This window comes from Poecilia formosa, unplaced genomic scaffold, assembly GCF_000485575.1.
Source record: "Poecilia formosa unplaced genomic scaffold, Poecilia_formosa-5.1.2 Scaffold90, whole genome shotgun sequence".
Classification (NCBI taxonomy): Eukaryota; Metazoa; Chordata; class Actinopteri; order Cyprinodontiformes; family Poeciliidae; genus Poecilia; species Poecilia formosa.
The window spans coordinates 1-20,419 of record NW_006800029.1 but is presented as its reverse complement, the minus strand read 5'-3'; the positions used below and the strand labels follow the sequence as shown (position 1 = coordinate 20,419).

General features: G+C 39.1%; 1 protein-coding gene across 1 annotated transcript in view; it reads right to left on the bottom strand.

Moving 5' to 3' along the window:
• LOC103141888 (dedicator of cytokinesis protein 3-like) overlaps positions 1-18,520 on the bottom strand; it is a gene marked incomplete at its 5' end in the record, with an annotated part of 43,121 nt that extends 24,601 nt beyond the window's left edge. The window contains 15 exons of the mRNA XM_016674112.1: positions 599-705; positions 818-980; positions 1,079-1,203; positions 3,134-3,259; positions 4,272-4,360; positions 5,364-5,511; positions 5,598-5,658; positions 6,295-6,376; positions 6,556-6,710; positions 8,575-8,616; positions 9,890-9,974; positions 10,849-10,997; positions 13,311-13,407; positions 16,302-16,357; positions 18,403-18,520. Coding sequence (XP_016529598.1) covers positions 599-705; positions 818-980; positions 1,079-1,203; positions 3,134-3,259; positions 4,272-4,360; positions 5,364-5,511; positions 5,598-5,658; positions 6,295-6,376; positions 6,556-6,710; positions 8,575-8,616; positions 9,890-9,974; positions 10,849-10,997; positions 13,311-13,407; positions 16,302-16,357; positions 18,403-18,520 — 1,603 coding nt within the window. The remainder of the gene's footprint in view (positions 1-598; positions 706-817; positions 981-1,078; positions 1,204-3,133; positions 3,260-4,271; positions 4,361-5,363; positions 5,512-5,597; positions 5,659-6,294; positions 6,377-6,555; positions 6,711-8,574; positions 8,617-9,889; positions 9,975-10,848; positions 10,998-13,310; positions 13,408-16,301; positions 16,358-18,402) is intronic.
• Positions 18,521-20,419: the final 1,899 nt, after the last annotated feature.

The following is a 20,419-nucleotide window of genomic DNA, read 5'->3' as shown; positions in this document are numbered from 1 at the left end:
AGACTAACTGCAGAAAAAGGTAATAACCCTCGCAATGCACACATTTTCAATTAAGTGCACCGTTTAAATATTTATCAACTAGGATTCCAAAAAAGCAAACAGAACAAACTGGAATTATTTGGTATCTAAAACGTAGATGTTAATCACTTGAATACTCTTATAGTGTTAGTAATTACACAGCAACTACTATAGATATACAATTATTTATTTTATTGCTTCAGCGTGTTTCTGAACCACTTCTTAGAGCTACAATACATGCTAGCATGTTAGCACCTGCCCGTCTTTCTAAGCATTCTTTGGAGAACAAAGTGTCCAGAGTTGAGAGAGATCAAACTGCACAAGGGAAGACAGATAACACAAGAAAATGACAGACAACAGCCCTGGGCCAAGCTTGTTGTGAGATATTTTTGGATCAGTCATACATGGCTGTTGAGTTCATAGATGGAAGAGCAGAAAGGATCTGAAGTTGATTTTTTTTTTTAAAGTTCATATTTTCCATTGCAAAGCGTGATTTAAAAAAAAGTATAAGATGTGAAGACGATACAAGTTAATTCAAGCTAAATATACATCCAATGTGAGTGTTATGGGATCGCCGTACCTTGTACACATACAGCTCATGGACCTCGTCTGAGAGTGTGGTCCCATCCTCTCTCATCAGAGGAGTGAAGGCAAAACCAAACAACTTTTTCTCTCCTTTGTCTTTAGCTGAAAAGAAGAACATGATATCATGCCTCATGCACATGTTTGGATAGCGCCGATTTTGCTTTTTCTTTTCCCCAGAGGGTTTGATTGTGACAGAGCTACAGTTGTGACTCACTTGAACAGTGTCTGAACTCAAAGCGAAGGTGGGACCCCCTGAAACGGTCGATAGGGATGGGCAGCTTGACCATCTCGCTCCAGCGAGGGCTGTTGTTGTGGTAAAGAACGAACGAGCGATACTCCGAGGTGCTCGGCTCGCCGGTGCCCAAACTGATGCAGTCCTGCAGAGGGAAAAGAAGCATGGGAAGAAGGTCAGGCTCGCTCTTACTCACATACTGATGATATGGGATATGAGAAGTGATGCACGTGTGTGTCATACTTTGAGCGTGTCCCCGTCAGCGTAGAGAACATACAGGGTGACTTCAATGTTCTTCTGGACACTCTTGCCACCCCTCTCAAACTCCCCTCGTTCCAGGGTCAGATACAGGTCATTGCGTGTATCACCTGAGGCAATTAAAAGTTTGAAGATGCTTTGTTTAAAGGCAACTGCACTAATTTTACACATCCATCCCATAATATTGAGCCTCTTATAGCTCCAGAGGGAGCTACAACTGATGTTCTTTTCTTTTTTTTTTTTTTTTTTTTTTTTAGACAATTAAAAAGTAAACTGGATTAAAGCTACATAAGGGAAGTAGAACCTCTCCCAAAAAAGTAGACCGTGAAAATGTCTCCTTCATCTGCTCCACACGTGAACTCCGCTTGGTCAACATGAATAAATAATCTTCGTGAATCACATTCTACGCCACTGTTCTTTTTAATTCAAGATGACCCTGCTGAGTTGAAGCACGCGCGGCCTCATGACTGCCTCAGCACCTTTTTGTAAGGTCAGTGTTTATTGAGACAAACATCAGAGGCAACACTGGTGAAAGATATTGCTGTTATTTATAAAATCTGATTATTGTTATTTATATCAAAGCCATTTCCTTTGGGACAGATGACTCACAAGGAGAGATATTGGGGAGGTATTTCAAGTGAAGCAGAGAGAAGCAGGAGTGGAGAGGAGAGGAACGAATTGTAGATGGTCAGTACAAACAAAGAACCACATCGTGAACGAATGCTGTACTCCGAGATAAACTCAAGCCTCACTGTCTTTGAGCTTGAGGACTGGTGCCCTTTGTGCCTCTTTACAGATTTTCTTTGTCTATTTATTGGTCACACATGTTTTGGATGACCGAAATAATTTCATAACCTGAGTAAATCTGCAACGTAGTTGAAAACATCAGTGTTAGTTTACCCATGTTACCTCATCAATTAACTGTGATAAACCACATTTATTTAAGCTAGCTCCAGTTTCACAAGCCACACTCAGGCATGACTATTCACCTAAACAGAACCTGTCTGACAACATGAAGTAGGCTAAAATATCTAAAAACAACAGCACATCATGCCCCAGTCTAAAGAACGTCAAGAAAAGATGACAATGTCATGAATAACTATCAGTCTGGAAAGGATCACAAAGCTATGAAGGCTGTAAGATACAAAAGGCTATTATTCTAAGAGAAATCATAGAAAAGAGGAGAGCCTTTCCAGGAGTGTTTGACCTACCAACATTAGTGCATTGACAACTGATCCAGGATATCAGAAAAGAACCGAGAACATCTGAAGCACTGGAGGCTGCAGCTGCTCCAGTTATTTAAGGTCAGTGTTCGTGACTCAACAACAAGGAGGAGACTGTACAAAAATGGTCTCCATAAGAGAGGTTAAAACCTTGACTTTGTCTCTGTCTAATATTTACCAAAAAAATATTGTGATGACCTTTTAAGACTTTGGAAATACCATTATGTCGACGGACAAAACAAGGAAAGTGTAACATTTTAAAAATGTTGCATCTGGCACAGCACTTCAGAAAAAGAACATCACTGAAGGAAGCTGATAGAGTGAGAGAGATGATACAGTATGGGAGACAGCAAGAAAAAGAGCCCACAATATCATATCTACAGTCTAACATAGTGGTGGTTGTATGGTGGTCTGGGCCTGATGAAAGATTTATTGTAAAGACCTGAAGGCAGTCGTTACACCAACCAATCTTTGGGTTTAGGGATCAAATACTTTTTCACAGCTCTGTAAATAAGCTTAGCAGCTGAGCTATAGCTTTTAATCTCATGCATTGTTGGAAAAAAATCTCCATAAATCTAAACCAAACAACACAAGTTACTGTTTCCAATTATACGTTCCTCTCTGCAGACCTCTGTTTCCTGCTGTTTTCTCCAATTCTGTCTTACATCTCTCCTGCTCTATCCACTTCGACATTCAAGTGCTTCCTGTTTACCAGCATCTGTGACCTTCCCCTCCTTCCTTTCCTCTGAGCCATCTGGCCTTTGGGCTCCCCCTCCTGTCTGCACCCCCTACCCCCTGCTGCTCTTTGCCTCTTTACCTGGCAAGATGATATCTGGGAAACCCAGTTTGCGTGTGAGCGCCAACGCCCTGTTGAACACAGCCTGGTTCTCCCGTCTGATCTGCTCCAGCTCACCTCGCAGCAGCTGCAGGGAAATGATGAGGCCTGCAGAAAGTGGCAGCGGGGGGTTTTAGTGGCCACATGTGGATGTGGGAGGGTGAATGGGAGGGTTGAGGAAAGAGGACAAATAAAGATAAGAAAGTAAAAAAAATTGAGGAAGATTAAACAAGAACAGAAAAGAAGAAAGAGGTGGGATTTTTAAAGGACAACAGTCAGGATGTTGTCAGGATAGAGAAGAAATGGCCATAGAGATGCGATCAGAGCCCGAACAAAGAGAGGGGAAAATGTTAAGTTATTATCAATTGTTGCCATATTCTTAGAAAGAATTTAAATATAAATATTAATTAAAATTTGAAATCATTGAATATTTGCAACTGATCCCAGATAGTCTTCACGACGCACACATGGCAACGACTTGTCAAAGAGAAGGAAACCAAATCTTTAATTACCACTTTCACTCTAAATGGGAAAATTAATTACACCTATAAAGAAAATTTACAAATGGTAATGTAAAGAATAAACATAGGCACAACTATTTGTAATATCAAGCTGGTTTGTGATTTAAAGGTATGCCAATGCAGCAGATGTGCTCTGACTTCTTTTTGCTACCAGTATTATAACCCCCTGCTGGTAATTAGAAAAAGCACAGGGTCAACAAACTCTTTCACTGGCTTCAAAAAGCTCAACTGTGTCCATCTACAGCATAAACTCTATGATTTTATGTTTTTAAATGTTGATACTTGGTTGTTAATCAACTATCTGCTATGTCAGCAAATATCCAAACTAGTTGGACAGCTGTTTTTCTAAGTAACTGCTGCATTAGTAGTTGTCAGGGTGGTTGTAATAAAATAAAAGGTTTACAGTTTCCCAAATGTACAGATTCAGTTTGTTCTCTATAAATACATTTAAATCAATATTAATCTCTTCTGTATTTTTACAGTGTGATAATCTCAGACTAAACCTATCGGTGGAAAAATGTGCACAGTACATAACTGACGAGTCAAGAAATGTTTCCTAACAATAACCTAGAAGGTTTGTGATCAGAAAACACGTTTACCATAATTGGTGCTGGGAGCTGAGTACTTGGTGTTGGACTTGCGGATGATGTTCTCGTGGACCTGGTACCACTCATTTTCGTTGTTGCAGCTGGGGAGAAAGAGAGTCGGACAGGGCTGTTTACAGCTCACCCGCTTCTAAATCCAGATGGAGGTTTTAGGACTGTGTGCACGGGGACCACATGAACAGCATGCGTCCCAGAGCAGACTTCCTCCTGGAGAAAAGGTAGCAGCAGGGGGAGTTGCTATCAAGCAGCACATTAGCCCAAATGCACAGCTCACTAAGCAAACCTGACAGCCAGCTCTCTACCAGCCTTTTTCATTACTGAGGGCCCAAAGGCCCCTGGGAAAGGCACGAGGAAATGCACAGACTGGAGCCTTATAGGAGCCGACAGTTTGGAGGCAGCAGCACTGAATCACTGCTTACTTTTTTAAAAGGAGGAGCTCTTCACGTTGCCAGAGAAATCCAATAAAGACATAAGCTCTCTGTTCAAGAAATCTTTCTTTCACGCGGTGCCGTGGTGTTGTCCTAATGCAACTAAATGGAATAAGTGCGTGAATGACCTCTGACCCACAGAGGAGGCAACAAGGTGACATTTAAGCTGTTGACTGATGAGAAAATATGCTGAGCTTGGTGTTATGTTGCTTTGTCCTCTAACTTTGCTCAATTATCTTTCTGTCATCCCGCTCCATCTCTTTGCCTCTTCCTCTCCATCTCCCTCCTCCACTTTCTTGGCCGGTGGAAAGGAACAGCTATCTGTGGCGAAGCCTAACAGCAGAAGCCAGATTCACAACATGCCAGGTGCCCTATATCCAACCCAGGGCGAGGAGCTATTGATTTTCCAAAGGACACTTCATTATCATTCCGGTCAAAACACACCAGCACCAACACTGAAGAAACAGGCTTTCACACACGTACAAAACAAAATCCACACTTATGCATTAATTACTGCAGAGAGTTTATAACTTTTATTTCCGAAAGGACACACAGCCAAACTGCAAAGTGAGCCAAGCAAACTTGAGAGGAACAACATTTTCATCAGGGATATCAGAGAAAAATAAAAGCAGACAAGTAGCTTCAGCGGCATACTCACGTGTAAACTTTGAGTACAAAGTCCTTCTCCTCTTTGAGGTCTGTAATGGTGTGGAAAACATCGCTCATGGCAAGCACGGCACATCCATAAGGTCGTCTATACTGGACGTGTGGCGGGCCTTTCTTTGAGTCATTCAGCAGCATACGACCTGGAAACAAAACAAGGAGACAGTGCCTGAGAGGAATACAACAAGATCTTAATCCTCCAGAAAGTGAGTTTGTTCTTTGTGTTTACCAGTTCTTATTACATGTGCAACAATGTACAGGTCTCTCTTCAAGTCTTTACTGCTTAGGTCCTATGGAAGAAAAAATAATATAATATATTGGATTATTAGAATAAGAAATGGTAAAATATTCCTCACATTTTATCACATTACAAAATCAAACTTCAATACATTTTATGAGACTAATGCAGAAGCCGGCCAAATGTTGACAGGGCAGAATCCTCAACATAATTTGATTTGGAGGACCCACCTGCAAATATTATCTATAGATTTAACAAGTAGGCCAACAATGAATTCCCTATATAGCCTGTTTAGCGATGTGTTTCGACGGTAAAAGTTGAAAATGTATTGTAAGGATTGGGTTATTTCCCATTTACTCATTTAATGTTGTAGTCATACCCAGTGAACCATGTTTTCAACATGCTGTACAAGTTAACGTTAATTTAAAGTCAAAATTTGCTCATTCTTGCTAACTTTAGCTCAAAATTCTGAGATACAATATTGTCTAAAAAATTAAGAGCTCTGAGGCCCTCTACTGGTCTGGAGGCCCTAAATACACAGGTTCACTTATCTCCTCAGCCACCTTTTGAATGTAAAAAAAATATATATATATATGGCGTGTAAATATATCATGACAAAATACGATCATTTTCAAGGTCTGGGAACATTTTCACAAGGCATCAAATGTCAAAATAGAAAGTTTCTCACCGTAAAGAGTGCACAAAGGCGATCAACTTTCTCTGGATTCTTTGGTCCTCCATTTTTATTCAGTTTCACCATGAACTTCTCACTGCAAGAGAAGCCAATTCACAGTTTCAGAGAGTCTGTCAGCCACAAAGTGCCTAAGTCAATCTGCTGGACTGAGACAGCGTGTGTGTCTAACTGTGTCTGTCAGCTTATGCACACATACAGTATGTACTGTGGGGCCAATGGAGGCTGCTCTATTAGCATTGGGATTGGTATGTGTACCTGATTTGTTTGGCTTCACGAGAGTCATATAGAGAGAAGAAGACATCTGCGTCTTCACTGATGCTGTTGTAGGTGAAGCTCTTCAGATTGATGAAGAGGTGGTGTGACACAGGGATGCGACAACCATCGCCATGGCGCTGCCTCATGCTGTCACCCTGGTAATTAAGAGGAAAGTGACCGCTAACAAGTCAAGTTTATGCCAAAGACAGTCAAACATTTGTCCTTTTTATATGATGAAATAAATAAATACATGTGTATTTTCTTTTCTGCCATACTGTACAGTGAGTTTTGCCCAAATTAGCCATTTAATTAAGCAGCTACTCATGGAAACATGATACGCTCTGATTAAGGACTTCTTTGAGCAGCGATGCACCAATCAGTCAGAAAGTTTTCCCTTGATCAGCTATTCCTGATGGAACAATCAGTCTCTTTTTTACTGCTAAATAAATGCATAAGAACGGAAAAATTCAACCTCATATGGTTTGTACATGCATCATCAAACTCCTTGTTCTTTGGTTCGCTTTGATTTGAGATCAGTAAAAACCATTTGAAGGTTAGAAAAACATGCTTTGATGAATAAGTGGTGATAACCAGGCAGTTTCTTTTTTTCATTTTACAAGTTAGTTTGTCCTTCTTAAAGAACACAAAACAACAGATATGGGTCTAAATATGGAAAAAAGAACATTTTGTGCAACAATAAGCCCTGCTCTGTTTTTGAAGAATGCATTGCTTTTGTTAAGCTAACTGTTTTTGTTAAGTTTTTACGCATTGAGATTCATACATACAGTATGAAATTACATACTGTATGTAATGACATCATAATCTTTCCATTTTCCAGACTGGAAAGATATAGACGTGAAGATTTAAAGTCCTACGCACATGATTGCCTCCAAGTGCAAATCAGAAAATAGGTCAGAGTTCATCAAATTGAGCTGCTCTGAGCTTTTGACATCCTGGGGTGAGTTCTTGCATCGATTCTGTACTGGCACATTATGTGTGATGTATGTCATGTAACATAGCTGTGATACTTGCACCACAGGGTTTTTAAAAAATCCCCAAAAAAGCTGTGGTACCTTGACTTTGCTGGGGTTCAAATTGTATTTGCTGCAGTGTAAAATATGTAAGAAGGTGATGCTTCCTATTCAAGCACAAGAAAGAAAATCAAATGGACAAAAATCAGAATTTACTGGTCAGACCTAAAAGAAAATTGGAAATTATTTCCGGAAAGCACTAATTGGTGCAACTTTAACTTTAGGGATGCTATCTGATTATAAAGAACTATATATATATTTTTATTTATCAAGAAACGGCTTATTCTTTGGGGCATTTTAATTAGCATTTTGCAAAATGCTAATGAACTAAAGAACCTGGAGCATCTAATTTTACTTTTTATCATCAGTGTTTGTTACATTTAATAATTAAAATGAAACATCTTTTTCCATGTATACATAACTTTAAAAGAAAATTTAAACCTATTAAAGTTGAAAATTGATGGACAAGGCTGACTGGTGCATCTCCAGTTTTGTTTTCTGTATTACTTTGATTTTTACAAACGACAACAATCATAAACGATAAAGCTTTCTTAATTTTACTTTCGTTTCACAGTATAAGGTAGATTTAAGAAAAAACACCTAACAGCTTAAAATATTGCACCACGTTTGACTTGCATACACAAAACATGTAGCAAAAACAGAAAACTGAGATCACAAAGCTGCATATTGCCACAGAATGCTCACACACCAGAAAAATTTAGTGGACAAAGTATTCTCAGTTGGGGGCATGAACTGGGGCATATGTGATCCCAGTGGGAATCAATGCCCCTCACCCTTTGGTCTGAGTAACTCAGAGGCCACCAGTAACATGCTGCAGGAAAACCAAAACTGAAGTCTAGAAGTGATATGGATATTCTTTTGTTACATATTCTTTCGGAAAACAGATTTAAAATGGGAGTTGAGAAGAGATGAAGAGGATAAAAAGTGTGACAATTTGATAAATAAAGAGCGTTAAAAACAACTGTACCTGGTTTGTGCTTTGCTGACCACAGTGTCTGCTGGATACATGCTAAAAAAAAAAAGTACATTTCAAAGGAAAGAAGTGTTAGATCCCTCTATTCAGTTTTTACACATCCCACACAGCCCTGAACTTATTTACATTACAGCAGCCTCAGAAGCACTATAAGGGCCTGATGATGCCTCTCTCGATTCTTCAAATCTGACAAGATTTCACCTACGTATGCTGCACAACGGCTACACTAGTGTTCCTGCAGAGCAAAGAGAAGCCCACACGAGGCAAAACGTGAGCATGTGGGCAGGGGAATAGGACAAAGCCGGCATCGCCCCCACACATACACTCACAGGCGAAGCGCTCTCTGCTCGGCAGCCTGAGAGAACACCCATATCCGAAGAGGTGCCAAGGCCTTGTGCCCTGCCAAAGACAAGCTCACTTTCATCACCAGAGTCAGGAGGCTTTCTGGCAACGAGCAGCTACACTGTTGTTTCTGCACAGAGCATTTAGTGCACAAACATTCTGCGTGTAAAGCTGAGAAACATGGCAATGGGATAATGGGAGGCTGCAGGGCAGTTGGACAATGTTTTCACCAGCATATGGAGCTGCAGCTACTGACCAGAAAGGATCTCCCTCCTAGATAACAGTCTCTAGCAGAATTACATTAGATTTCATAACATCTGTGCTGTAATGTTTCTAAAATTGGATCTGCTTCAGTAAGTCTTCTCTCTCTCTCTCTCTCCCTGGTTGTGTATAGGTTTGGAAGTCCCACATCACTACAACTAAACTACATTGGAGCCATTATTTATTTATAGAAGCGTGTCTCTCAAGTGGCTTTTGGCTTGGAAAATATGTAATTTATGTTTAAAAATGTTTATGTGTGGGCTTTCCTATAGCTCCACTAGGGGCTGTCACTTTGCATTATGTTTGCATTCACAGCAAACCATCAAACTTGCGAGAATCACATGCATGCAATAAAGGCACAAGCTGACAGAACATGAGATGGCTCCGAAGGCAAAATCGTGCTCTCTCACTCACTGTTTTTTTTTTGTTTTGTTTTGTTTTTGAGTCATCTTCTTATGGATGGTTTGATAATCAGTACATTCACACATCCCTAGACATCCAACAACACTTTCCTGTCTGAAAATCCCAGTGGTGCAATAGCACAAAGGTACACTGTAGGTACAAGAGCTCATAGTGTGCTAGTCACTTAGTCATTGCTATAAATACACTTAATGCAAGCTGCAGGGACACTTTATCACCATTTCACAGTCCAAGAAGCGGACATGTATTTGAAACATGTGAAAGATGAGCAGTAATTTTTTTTTACCAGTTTGTATAACTCCGACACGCTGATCTGATCCGGATCCACCATTTCAAACTCTTTTCTGGGAACGAGGTCGAGGCCGAGGTGCCTGATAGAAAATAATCAATGGGAATAAAACAAAGAGAGAGACAGAGAGAGAGAGAGAGAGAAAGCACATTACAGGTGTTAGACATGTTCACTGATCGGGCATGACATTGTGACCACCAGGCTAATTGTGTGTTAGTCCCTCTTTTACAGTAAAAGCTAGACTAACATCCAAGAAGTGTGCTGTAGTGTCTGGTGAAGTGAACAACTTAAGACTTCATGGAAATAAACCTGGAACAGTATGTAAATTTATTGGTGCATTAACATTCATATACAGTCTACGTTTATACAGCATAATGAATTTCCTAAAGTAGGCAAGATCCTGTAGCTTCAAAGGCTTAAATAATATCTATGTAGACATTACCCTTTTTTAACCATAAAATCAGATCAGAACTAGTCTCTGATCCCTGCTCATTGCATACTTTAGCGATGCTACAAGCAAAGTATGACACATCACAGACTCTGTGACTTTTTCTGCTCTTTCAGGCACTTCAGTTGGACAAAAGAGTGTATTAATGTACAATCTTATTCAAACTAATGCTCCTGAGCTGAATCCCTCATATCTTTTTTTTTTTTCTCTCTTACAGATCCCTGAGAAAGCTCAGCTGGAGTTTGAAGAAGATGACTGTAAAGTTCCTGCAGGCGGATTTGCATTGACTATAAGCAGCTTCAGAGTCACTGATCTTCTAAATGACCATGAAATTCCATCAGTGAGGTACCGCCGCACACCCACATCCTGCGCTGTACATCACCCTGCTGCCAAAATATAAAAACTGATTCTTCTGGAGCCAACAATTAGGAACAAATGTTTACAGTCGAGGATGCCGTCAATTTGCCACACTCACTTGATTAAACACAGTTGTCAAATTATTACTCACTCGTTTCCCCAGTCCAGCCGTACGGTGATGTGCCTCTTGATCTCACGAGTCTGGTCCTGAGCGAGGTGGCCCTGGATGAGCTGCCGACGCAGGTCGATGAGCTCGTTCATCACATGGCGCAGTTTATGAAACAGATCCACCTTGTGTTTCTATTAAAGAAGCCGAAGACGGCTCGGTTAAGACATAAACAGGTTAACTAAGCTAAAGAATGGTAGCAGGAAAACTATAATTATGTAACAGCAGCAGGATCACTATATAATATAAATTCACCCAAAGACGTTTTTACTTTTTGGCCACTCAAATGCTTTCGACCAGAGGTGCCAAATTAATTTTGTTTTTGGGCCATGTCAAGATCACGAATGTCCTCAAAGGACAGAATGTATTGTTAAAAGCAAATTGTTAAAATATTAATAGACTACTCTGCATCTGATGAGTACATTTTAAAATTGAACATCTTTTAATATTGATGTAATTTGGATAGTATTTAAGCACTAAACTATAATCTTGAAATTTCTATTTATGTGGCTCTCTTGAGACTAAAGGCCACAGAAAAACTGGATGGCGGGCTGGATGTGGACCCTGAACCTTGATTTTGAAACATGTGCTCTAGACCGTCAAACAATGCGTTAGACCAAGATAACCTGCGCAAATGGCATCCTTTTCACGTCGCTTTGGAAGAACGTAGCCCACAGTCATTTGCTAAATTGTTTGAGTCACATCAGATAGTTTTTCAGCAATTGGGAAGGCATGCTAGAAATAAATTACCTTTTGTCAAAATATCACAAACTGCAGCCTGTTGAGTTTGCTGAAAGTGGGGTTTATACTGTAATCATATGTTTTGTTCAGATGAGACAGATATTTTGCAGCAGCAAACATTTAAAGCTGCTGAATATTAATTCACATGTGCAAACCGACACCAAAAGTACTCAACAAACACAAAATCAAACTTTTGTCAAGTATTTAAAGTTTTTTTTTTGTTCCATAGGGTGCCATATTTAAAGACACTGTATATCCATAGTTAGGTCTCTGTTGTTTAGCTTATAGGTGATAGCTTCTAAGTAGATGGGAAGAGTCCTGTTTTGCATGTATGAATGAAGCTGATACTGGCAACATGTCTGCATCTAAGTAGGTCTGTGTCCACAATCAAGACAATAAAGCCTCGTTTAAGATGCTCTGATCCACTCGTCTGCCAGCATATGTAAGTCCTATAAGTCGTATAACTGTGTTTTGAGCCCACAGGTTTTGTTAATGAACTAATTAAGCAGAACAAACTTCCCTTACATGTCTGCTCTGACCTCAACATAATTTCATCATCATTTCTCATAAACCAAGGACAACACTTTTAATTTCTCTATGTTCTGTTTTCCCTAATGGTACGTCAAGCCACATTAGCACCCAGGTTTGTTTACATAAATGCAAAGATTAAGTGCTCCACAATGGCCATGTAAGTTTAATGAGGATAAACACCGCATGTTCTCATAGGCTGCTGGCTGGTGAAAACAAAGAAAATTGTCAGGGTTGATGAGTCCTTTGGGGCCTCGCTTCTGTAGGGCTAATTACGCACATTGTAAGAAATACACAGTTATGCTTAGGTCATTGCTCCCTGAAGTAACACCATCAAACCTAATAGGCAACAGTGAGGTGAAACCTACAAACATCTACCCAGTGCAACATCCTATTATTATGGATAGCAACACGGCCCATTCCACTCAGGGGGTGGGCACAAAACGAGCACAGTTAAATCAAGGCTTCACATTAGTCAAGCTTCAGTGGAAGTTACATCATCACACCAATGCCTCCGGCTGCTTAGCTGCTCAGAGCATGAGCAGTCCTCAGTGAAAGGTTATGTAAAAACTCAGAGCCAGCTCTGCAACGTAGCCACTCAGCTCCAATCTCTAAACCCCACCAACCACGTCTGCCTGCCCCCTCGACACTTAGTGGGATTAAAGATGCTTTGGTTTCCCAGTAATCACTTTTTCCCCCAAACAAGTAAAGCCTGACTAGAGTCAGTGGATCTTAAGAGGATGCAGTAGCTGCATGAAGCAGCCCAGGATCAATCAATGCCGGAAAGACGCACCATGAAATAGGACACGGCGGCCTTTATCTGCCCAAACACGAGCTCTAGTCCCATGTTGTAAATATAGATACATATTTTTCAAATATTTATTGTAAAGAAAGTTCAGCCCATTGGTCAGATCAATATGCTGTGAGAAAGAAACTTAAGGGACTTCCACTGTAATATTTTATGTAAATACCTAGTTCTGCAGTTTAGGTAAAGCAAAACGCCTCCATCAGAACCCCCTATCCTGCCTAGAAATGCAAATTACACAACAATTTATGCAGTTTCCTTGCCCTTGATGTTTTAGCTCCCTTGGATATCTGAGTAGAGTTAAAACCGTACTCGCTGTTATTGTTTTATGTGCTTTCTTTTGCAAAATGTGCTGTAACACATAGCTACTGACCACATAGAGCTGCTTCCACAGAATGCCCCATTCCTGCAGCGTTGAGGTGGTCTCTGTGATGATGGGATCCTCCAGAGGCACCACTGTCTCACACAGCCTGGAGTGAAAATGGAGAAGAAGAAAAAAATATATGTTTAAATTACACATTGCTTTTCACATGTTGCGTGTTATGACTCCAAGTGTTCCAATAACATAGACATAAATGGTAATAATTGGTGAAGAAATAGGGCTGCACAGTGGAGCAGCTGGTAGAAATGTTGCTTTGCAGCAAGAATGTCCTGGGTTCAAATCCCCAGGACCGAGACCCTGGGATCTTTCTGCATGGAGTTTGCATGTTCTCCCCAAGTAGATTTTCTCCAAGGATTTCGGCTGCCTCCCACAGTCTAAAACCATGAATGTTTTAGACTGTGAATTGCCCTTTGGTGTGTGTGTGCGTGTGTGTCGAGATACAGTAACCTCCAAGTTATAGTCCATAAGCTTCTCCACTGTTGCCACAGTACAAACTTCAGTACGTTTGTTTATGTGGGAAACACTCTAAAGTACAACCTTATGAAGTGATAACAATACAGGGCGGATTCTCAGCTCTAAGGTATATAGCTCGCTCTCCACTTAACTGAATTACGAACCTCAAACAACATCAACAAACATCTCTGGCACAGGAAAGAAATGAGCTGATGACAGATTTTCTACCTGTAGCATCCAAACATGACATAAAATGCAACTTAGAGGAAAAGAGATTTTCCTCACAGCTATCTGTGCTACATTCAGGTACTTCTGAGACAATTTGACTTAAAGATGTGTTATTGTAATAAATGGGCACAATCTTGCTTAAACATTTTTTTTTTAATCAACACTGATTACTCTCCAGTGGTTACATTGTTGTATAAGCTATCTACCGAAGCACTGCTAATGCCTCGTAGGGTTTGACCAACTGCCATATTAATCTGCCATATTAAAATGTTTACCTTCCTTAAGGACAATTATGCTAAACATACAGCCAGAGCTACAGTCCAGTCATTAAGCTAAAACATGGAGTGATGTCAAAAGGTGACATCACATTTTCACACCATTTCAAATGTACCTAAAAGACAACATAAGTACACAAAATGCAGTTCCTAAATGAAGGTGTTTATTGTTAAAAGAGAAAAAAATCTAAACTTGACCCTGCATAAATTGCCGATTTACGTGATTTACGTCTCAACCTCCAAATTTATGGTATAATTTCTAACATATGCACACACAGAGATCATGAAATTGTGGAGTTCACCATTGCCTGAAATGTTAACATGCAGATTAAGAAGGCGAGAGATCCCTAAATCATTTTTATTACAGCACTAGCTGCTCTTCTTTCTGAACCAGGGCTCCAACTCTGGTCGCAAGAAAACTAAAACAGGCTTTTCTGTGTAACCTATCAACCAATGAAACCCAGTATTCCAACACAAATGCAGCAAAACATTATTATATTTCTAGACAGAAATATGAATTAGTCTGGTTATAGACAGAATATTTAACAATGCGCTAAATTAAAAAAAAAAAAAACAGATATTCCTTCCGTGTTTCCACATTCATTATGTGGTCGCTCAGAATGTTATACTGACCACAGCAAACATTTAGCATTATTCGTCCATAGCTTGCATCACTTTTCTGATACGATTATGTGACAAAGAGGAGGCCTCTCCAAATGTTTGATTCATTTATTTTCTAGAAAGTATGAGTAATTTGGTAACAGGAAACACATCAGTAAAGGTCAGATCTCTTGTGGTGCTTTGCACTTTGCTCGCAAAGCTCTTGAGTGTGCTGCAGAGAATTAAATGTAGCACTGCATAAAGTTTATAGTACCAGGCGAGCATCTCCATCTGTAACACAGTGTGGGTGGCTGATTGTCTTTGGCAGGGATGCTTTGGGAAAACTACGCAGATGCAGTAGGTGTGTCACCTCATTAACTTCATTAAACAGTGAAGCAAATTTCCCAAAGAGCAGATTTCCCAAAGAACTGCTCCCGCAGCGAGGAAGTATAATAATGTGTATCTGAAAGTCTGCACTTTTACTTGTTTGAGTGAGAAGCCTTCCTTTCTTGCAGCACAATTAGAGGACAAAGTTACAGTGCCTTGTAAAGTGTTCTTACCCCTTGAACAAAGCGTGTGGATACTCCTTCAAGGTGACGTGAAACTTCTACAAAATCAAATGTCCCAGAGAACAGCCAGCCTCAGACTGTTGAGTGATGTCAAATTAAGTCAAAGAGTGAAAAGGCCTGCTAATTTTTTGTTCCTGTTCGTACTCTGATCAGTGCAACTGTGGCCAAATAATTTCTGCCCATAGTGATGTCAACATCAATGAGCTGACACTGGTGGAACTGCAAGCTGCTGTTCTGTTCAACTGGAATCGATTGTATGTGTGACAATTGAGTCCAATTGACAATGGTGCTATTCAAATAAAATGAACTGCATTTGGTCTCTGAAGTGTTAAATGACTAAAATTATCTGCAAACCAGTGACTTTCCTCATAATGATACTCAAGAATAGATAACAAAGATATGGTTCCCTATGATTAAAGTGGATTACTAATCTCAGTTTGACGTACAACACATTATATTTACTTTTTGCTTAACTCTGATTGGTGGAACCCATAAAATGCCCCATGTGTCTTTAGAAGCAAAACAAACCGGAAACATGATCCATCCACACTCACTATCAGAAGCTGGTCCGGTTCTTCTTGATGTTGGAGTTCAATTTTCATCCTCTGTCCAAAACTGCACTTTTGTGCTTTTCAGATTAATATTTTGAGACATATTTTATTGTGTAGATTTAGTCACATGATACATTGAGAATCTGAAAACCTGGAAGTCTGACCTTTCTTTTTTTTGGTTAGCAGGAAAAAGCTCGATAACTTTTAACAAGCAGTTTTGACCAAAAAGGGAAAACAAAACAAAAACCAAGAGGATTGTCGTTTGCATGCCCTCTTCTAAAGATTTATATGAATGAAGCGACTTACCCTCTATTTGTCACTGTAGATTTCTTTAAGTGGACATAGCTGACAGGAAAAATACCCTGTGGATGGATAAAAGAGCAGAGCTGTTATAGAGTGACAGGCCTATATTAATGCCCCTGCTTTATAAAACCAAAATAGTCATTTATTATGTTAGAGTCGCAGCTTAATGTGCTTTGTGCTGCACTGGTAAAAAGAAATAATAATGGATTTTTTTTTTTTTTTCATTTTAGCTAATGACCCAAAACATACACGAAGAGTTCAGATTTCCAGCTCTTTCTTTTCTTTTTTTCATATTTTGACATTTTCTCTTGCCTGTTTACATTTTCTGCACAAAAGGAAACAACATGAAAAGCTCAAACTGCTTTTACAAATCGCAGAAACAGGAGGCAGAGCGGCCTGCAGGATTCCTATTGTGGTTCAGCTTAGCAGGGGAAAGGCCTCAGAGATTGAGTGTTCCCAGCTGCAGACGCTGAAGTTCATGCCTTTATTTTTTTGTATTCTAATCTGCCAGATGTGAAGAATTGGCCAAAGTGAGAACAAAAAGAAAAAGGAGGAAAAATTCTCTCAGCACAGTGAAACTGCACAGGCGAATGGATGTGGGCAGACTACATAACAAAATGGAGGGGTGTTGGTGAGAACTGTAAATAGCTGATGGGAGTAAAGAAGGACAGCATGTGGCTGCTAACACCTACATTTACCAGGACCTGACAGTTTTTATGCTGTCTTTAAAACAGTCCAGCACATAATAGAACAGCTCAGCCTCTAATACTTTAGACTCAAACCAAGTATGTACAGACAGAAAAAAATGTATACAGCCCTTCGATGGATTAAAAAAAAAAAAACTCTGCTATTTGGGTTTCACATTAAACTCTTTATCAATATCTTCATATTGAACATTAAAGTACCAAACTGCTCTGCCTCTGTCAAACTATTATATACACAATAAGAGAACTACAAGAATTGAATGTGGGCTCCTTTGTCTTCAAACATTATTTTTGCTTGATCAAAGACATGACAATGCAAGAGGTATTGTTACATCTGGATTGCAACAGTCACTAAGGAAAAGATGCTCATTCTTGTTCTTTTTTTTTTCCTCCCCTATCAAACCAATTCTGTGGTACAATTTCAAGTTTCAGAGGTAAGCATTTTCCCCCCCCGACAGCTCATGTTAGCACCAGAAAAATATGCTAAAATGTCTGTTTTTTTTTATTCTTCCTAAAGTAAGCTTTTTTTCTCTCTCTTAATCTACGCCAATATGAAAAAGAAATTTGGTACTTGCATTGAAATATAACATCAAAGGCTGGTGATTAAAATTATGCTTTTGTAAATGCAACTTTTGAAGTGTGGTTTAGGAAACTTCTTTTTTTGTCAAATGAAAGCTACGTTCTTTGCACTGTAAAAAAAAATAATAATTCTCTCCAATTTTCAGTAAAATACAGTTGTGGTTGCTAGAATTTTACCGCATAAATATGACAAAATTTTACCATATTCGTACAGTAAAATTCTGGCAACCACAGCTGCGGGAAATGCAGAGACATTTTTTTACAGTGTAATTTGTCTGGTCACAAGGTCTCTGTGGCAAAGACAGATTTATTTCTGTGCTTCAAGTCCCTACATCACAGTGTCACAGAAGGAAAATACATTCTACTAAGTAAAGTGAGGATTATTAATATTTTTTATGATACAAAGTCTCCGACATTTACTTGCAACCCCCTTGAAAGTGCAGAAAAAACTATTTCTAAATAAATTATCTTTTATTGCAGAACTATAATGTCTGCATTTTTTTAGAAAATTCGACACTTGAGCTCAAATTTTATGTAGCAGACAAGAAAAACAAAACCCTACTTTAAGAAATAGATGCTTTCCACAAAATCATTGGTCCAACGACTATTGCTGCTGCTGACAATCTAAACACAATAAGTGTAACTGAGCAATATTTCCATCAATCCAATCATTATCTTCCACTTAATCTGGGATCGTGTCATAGGAGCACCAGCCTAAGCAGAGAAACCGAGCTTTTATAATTAGAAGTGATTAAACATTTCATTATTATTTGCAAAATCTAGTTGAAATTGAAATTTAAAACAGATTGCAGTTTAACTACCTTGATGGATGGCTTCTTGGTGGAAAAGCCTCTGTACCAACCTAGAGAAAAGGCAGGACAAACATGAAGCAAGATTGTTGAGAGGAAAATGAAACTGAAAATATTCTTCCGATTTTTTTTTTTTGTTCACAGTGAAAGAAAAAGTTTATTTCTTGGAAGATAAAGGTCATATTATTGTACTTTTTTCTGCAAGCGGCTAAGTTTTCTTAAAGCATAGACAGAACAGACAGATCTTTAACATATGCTAGGTCATCTGTTAGCAAAGCTTCATTAAATGTAATAGCTTTCTGGATGCTTCTTGCAGTTTCACACTTAAATCTGCCGTATCTAAAACACAGCCATTATCAGCGTGCATGTCTTCATATTCTAGTTGTGTAGCATTTCAGCAGCATTAAAGTGGGACTATTAATGTTTTGACTTCTGTTCTTTGTTTTTGAGCTATTTAGTTGATGTTTTTGCCATTGCCGGATGGCTCGCAGTTGTTGGGTAGAAAGTAGTGTCAGTCTCTTCTTTTAAATCCCACAAAATGTTTTTGGTCGTGAATTTGTTCTTCACCGTGGGAGAAAATGGATGTGAGAAGTGACAGAGTGTAAAAAGTGTGAAATGTGTGAGACTTGACAGCCCTGGTTTTTTAAGACTGCTCCATTAGTTCTTTTTAATACTGCAACATTTGTCTGCTTTGAGTTGTGCCATCAAATGTAGTTTTATTTTTTCTTCCAGACTGACAAAGAGAACTTGACTCAAGGTTCCACATGTCTTCAAAGGCATTTTTTTTACTTGACCCATATATTGTAATTTACAAGAACTTTGCACTATTATTTACACACATAAAAATAATTCGACCACAGTAGTAAGTTGGAGTTTGCAGTTTTGTGTGGAATTAAACAGATGCATGAAACAGCTGCAACTTGTTGTGTTTATAACTAACGGAAATAAGGTGGTCAAGTTTTGGAAACTTATTCCCTTAGCTCATACGCTTAACATTTATATAATTTCTTTAATCCAAATGCGGCTGGAACATAAGGTCTATTAATGAAACATTGGGTCAAAAGCTGTGACTCAGTTTGCTGGGCTAGAGGAGAAATTAAAAGGAGTTTCATTCGACTTCTCAGGTGGTCATCCTGAACGATGACCACCAACAAGCTGGTGAAACTTTAGTGGATCTTTTCCACAGAAAGCTGCGTAACGTTAATGTGAGTCAGTTGTGTGAATGACTTTAGATGACAATAGAGAATGTGTTTGTTCATTAGCATTAGCATTTTACCTACTATAAGCACAACACAGTGCTAGTTATGTCAAACATTTACTTTGACCAAAATATTGATGTAACGTCAATATAAACCGACTATTTTTATTGTCTTTATATTTCTTTGCAATTTTCTTTGAGAATGTTTTTGTTGTTTTTCTTCGAGCTGGGTCAAACCCATAACCCGACTCTGCTGTGTTGAGCTGTGCTGGTCCGTGTCTGACCGAGGAATGACTTAATAAAACAAGGTTTTAAGGGTTTGATATGCATGAATCTGAGTGGCCACTATGTGGGCCAGCATGTCTTTTGTCCTGTTCCTTGAAAGAAGTGATTCTGTTTTCCCAGTAGTGTCTGATTCTTCCATGTAATTGCTGTTCCTGCCAAAAGGTGACTCATCACTAGAGAGCAGTGCTTCCAGTTTACTGTAAAAAAAAAAAAAAGAAGAAGAAGAAGAAGCAACCTCTGTGCATCATTTGAAACATTGGCAGAGTTGGGACAAAAAGAGAATGACTTTCGGTTAGTCATCATGACTTGTGTGATACTACCTACAGTGAACTGGCTTATTTGGACGAGCACTAAGCACATCAAACAAGCAAAAGAAGACATATTTTTAATAAAGGTCATTATCTTTTTATTGCTAAATGATAAGCTTCTAAAAGAAAATCCTATTTGGAAATTAGACCCTGAAGTAAATGTATTAGTAATTTGGTTGAAAGGAACTGAGAATAGTCCCTGGAAGCTGAGTTGAATGCACAGAGTAAACTTGATCTG